At 54.3% G+C, this 3,662-nt stretch overlaps 1 protein-coding gene across 1 annotated transcript in view; it reads right to left on the bottom strand.

The window, feature by feature from the left end:
* Positions 1-3,662, bottom strand: part of SPATA21 (spermatogenesis associated 21) — a 32,668-nt gene that overhangs the window by 25,065 nt on the left and 3,941 nt on the right. Inside the window, exons 2-3 of the mRNA XM_005858724.2 lie at positions 1,675-1,734; positions 1,244-1,292 (exon numbers count right to left, since the gene is read on the bottom strand). Coding sequence (XP_005858786.1) covers positions 1,244-1,292; positions 1,675-1,734 — 109 coding nt within the window. The remainder of the gene's footprint in view (positions 1-1,243; positions 1,293-1,674; positions 1,735-3,662) is intronic.

Genomic DNA, 3,662 nt, shown 5'->3' on the forward strand with positions numbered 1-3,662 from the left:
CATTACACCCATCCCTCACCCGCCCCTCCCATTACAGCCATCCTGCACCTGTCCCCAGCCCATCTCCAACCAGGCCGTGCCCTGCAGACTCCAGCCCAGTCTTTGCTCTCAAAGATTCAGCTCTTGCCACACACCCTCTTTTCCTAAAGCATCAGCTCTACTTCGACACCAAATTGTTCCCATCAGCCTGTAAGCATGCCATAGTATCTTCCTTCTTTTTTAAAAATATTTTTTATTGATTTCAGAGAGGAAAGGAGAGGGAGAAAGAGATAGAAACATCAATGATGAGAGAGAATCATTGATCAGCTGCCTCCTGCACGCCCCCTACTGGGGATCAAGCCTGTAACCCAGGCATGTGCCCTGACCAGGAATCGAATCCGGGATCCTTCAGTCCATAGGCTGAAGCTCTAGCCACTGAGCCAAACCGGCCAGGGCTATCTTCCTTCTTTAAGAGAAAAATAGTCTCCTGACACCACAAACCTTCCAGCTACTATCCCAGTTTTCTCCTCTGATGCTTCTCGCCTTTCAATGACACATGAGGTCAGATCACTGGCCCAGACGCATGGCGAGAAGAGTGCTGTTGTGAAATGACATCCTGGGGCGGAGGGGGAGGGCAGCATGGCTGGGGAACAGCAGAGGACCGCCAGGAGCTTCCGGCATTAGTGGTCATTGCTGGACAGTGAAGCCCATCCACAAGGCAGGGCTTTCCTCCAGCCGTGTTGAGCTGCTCATGTGCAGGCAGAGGGTAAGTGGGTGGCTGGTTTAGCCAGGGTTGGGGGTTGGCCAGTGACTAGAGCAGAAAGAGGCGAGGGCAGGTGAGGACTGTGCATTCACAGGCTGCCCAGAAGTGGCAGAGCTGGTGGAGAGGGGGTGCTGGGAGGGGAGTGGGAGCCCCCAGATGTTCAGGGAAGCTTTGGATTGTATGCTGTGATCGAGAGCAAATGGGTGAGAAAAAATCTATGCCGGTGTGGGAAAAGCCGCAACACGACCTGGGGTGAACCAAGGGCTCCAGGGTGTAAGAGCATCCTTGACCCTCCCACCCAAGATGCACACATATACAGATGTGCAAACACACATGTACACGCATGCACATGCATGTGCACACTCACACAAACACACACCTTCCCCAGTTTGACTCCAAATACTGTCCCATTTCTGCCTCTGCCCCCTTCCTCCTCAGGAGCCCCTCCACCTCTCCCCATCCCCCTCCACCTCTCCCCATCCCCACTCTGGCTCTACTTACTGGTGGAGGAACAGGCCCCGGTGCTGGCTTGGTCTCCGCAGCCTTGACCCTAAACAAGGGAGAAACCCCAGTGGGGGAGGGGCTCAGTTTAAGGCATGGCCCTTGCACCCACTTCTCTCAGCCCCCAGGACCCTCAGGTCCACCATCCCAGCATCACCCCCCTGGCCTTTTCATCTCAGAGGGGCGCCCCATTTTCTCACACACCCCCTGTGGGGCATGGCCCATAAAGTGCAGGCCCACAGAACAAACAATGTTAGTGTTAGAGCCATTGTACAGATGGGGACATTGAGACCCAGAGAGCCATGACCTGCCCCAGGCCCTCCACCAGGTCAGGAGCAGCCAGGACTAGAATTCACCTCACCTGGAACGCAGCAGAAGAGCCATCTTGCTGGGTCAGGGAGTAGGTGGGGTGGCATCAGGGGATGGCTTACCCTTCTCTGGGTGTGTTAGGTCCTGGCGTGGATGGCGGGAAGGAGTTGCCAGTCTTCTCCGGAGTTGTGGGCATTCGGGGCATTGCTTCCTGAGAACCGTCTTTGTCTCCCCCTGGGCCAGGCTCTGGCAGGGTCCCCTGTGGCCTAATGTGTGGGGTGCCTGGCTCCTTGAGGGGCTTGTCGTCCAAGTACTGTCCACAACAGTCCAAGGTGCAAGAAGGCTCTGTTGTCTGCACTATATCTGACCCATTTTCTGCCTGGTGACCTGGGGTGGGCTGACGACAAGGACAGCAAAATGGGGAGCCCCATCCTGGCCGATTTTCGACAAAGGTGAAAATTCAGCAGAGAAGGGCAGTCCTCAGCAAACGGTGCTGGATGATTGCATAGCCATGTGCCAAAAACGAGCCTCGGTCCAACACTCGCACCGTTTACAAAAATCAACTCACCGTACCCTAACCATCTCTCACCAGGTCCCACAAGCTAAGACACAGTTTCTAGGATATCCTGGCGTAAAGAAACCTGTTGGAGCTTCGTTGAACCCAGCATGTCCCAATGTTAATTGTATGCAGAGTCCCGCTTACCTGCTTCCTGCCTCAGGCACCCACTGACATACCACAGGCCACCCTGGAAACAAGTCTTAAAGGCTTGCTATGGACAATCAAGGCCAATGGGATATACCAATGACCCACACAGACTGCGTGCTGGGCATCTCCGCGGCACAGAGAGGAGCAGACACAATACACCAGTGGGGCGTGGGGGGCCCCTTTGTGTCCCTGTGGGTCATTCATTCCCTGCCTTCCTGCCCAGTTCTCCACAAACATTACCTGGCACCTCTTGGGGGCCTGACCCTTCACTGTCCCGGGGTTCTGCTGTCTCCCCTGCAGGTCCTTGGTCTCCTGCCCTGAGCCCTGCTGCTGCAGCCCTTCAGGTGCTGGGGAGACCCTGGAAGGCAGCACCCCCAGCTCACTTCCTGGCTTGGCCTGATCCTGGTCTACTTGCAGCTCCTCGGGCCGTTCCTCGGGAGCCCAAGATGGCAGCTTCTTCCTGGGAGAACAGACAAAGGGACTTATCAGCTCCTGGACTGGGGCATAGTTTTACATCCTCACTGGAAGATTCGTGCACATTGAAAGTAAATTAATTAGAAGGTGGCCAGGGGGGCAGGACTGGGCGAGACAGGCCGGACACGCCCTGGAGCCAACCTCCCTTGGTCTCTCCTGGCAGGCCTGCACCTGGGGTGGCCCCAGGGTTCAAAGGGCATCCGCAGAGTGAGCAGGGTCCCTCTGGCAGGTGGGGTCCCTCGGCCTGGCCTGCGGGGATCAGGCGGAAACCGGCAGTCCAACATCCCCCGAGGGGTCCCAGAATGCAAGAGGGTGGTTCTCGGGTGACACACCTGGAACCAGAGGGGGTCCGATTCCGGGGTGCGTCACCCAAGAACCACAACTGCCAAGTCACCGCAGCTTGGCAGCTCCTGCGTTGAGCGTCTGCCCCCTGGTGGTCAGTGCATGTCATAGCTACCAGTCAGCTGGTCGAATGGTCAGCTGGTCGAATGGTTGCTTAGGCTTTTATATATATAGCTACTTCTTTGTGGTTCCCAGAGCACTGGTGCAGGACCAGGCACAGCAGGGGTGCATACTTAATGCCTGGGAGAATGGATGAAGGACTGACATGAATTCCCCAAATCATAGACACTTTGATGTCAATGTTTAAGGGAGTTAGGACAGTGATGGTGAACCTATGACACGCGTGTCAAAGGTGACACGCAAACTCATTTTTTTGGTTGATTTTTCTTTGTTAAATGGCATTTAAATATATAAAATAAATATCAAAAATATAAGTCTTCATTTTATTATGGTTGCAAATATCAAAAAATTTCTATATGTGACACGGCACCAGAGTTAAGTTAGGGTTTTTCAAAATGCTGACACGCCGAGCTCAAAAGGTTCGCCATCACTGAGTTAGGACTTACTAGTCTTTTTTTTTTTTTTTTT

The sequence above is a fragment of the Myotis brandtii genome, unplaced genomic scaffold (genome assembly GCF_000412655.1).
Source record: "Myotis brandtii unplaced genomic scaffold, ASM41265v1 scaffold1204, whole genome shotgun sequence".
Lineage (NCBI taxonomy): Eukaryota > Metazoa > Chordata > Mammalia > Chiroptera > Vespertilionidae > Myotis > Myotis brandtii.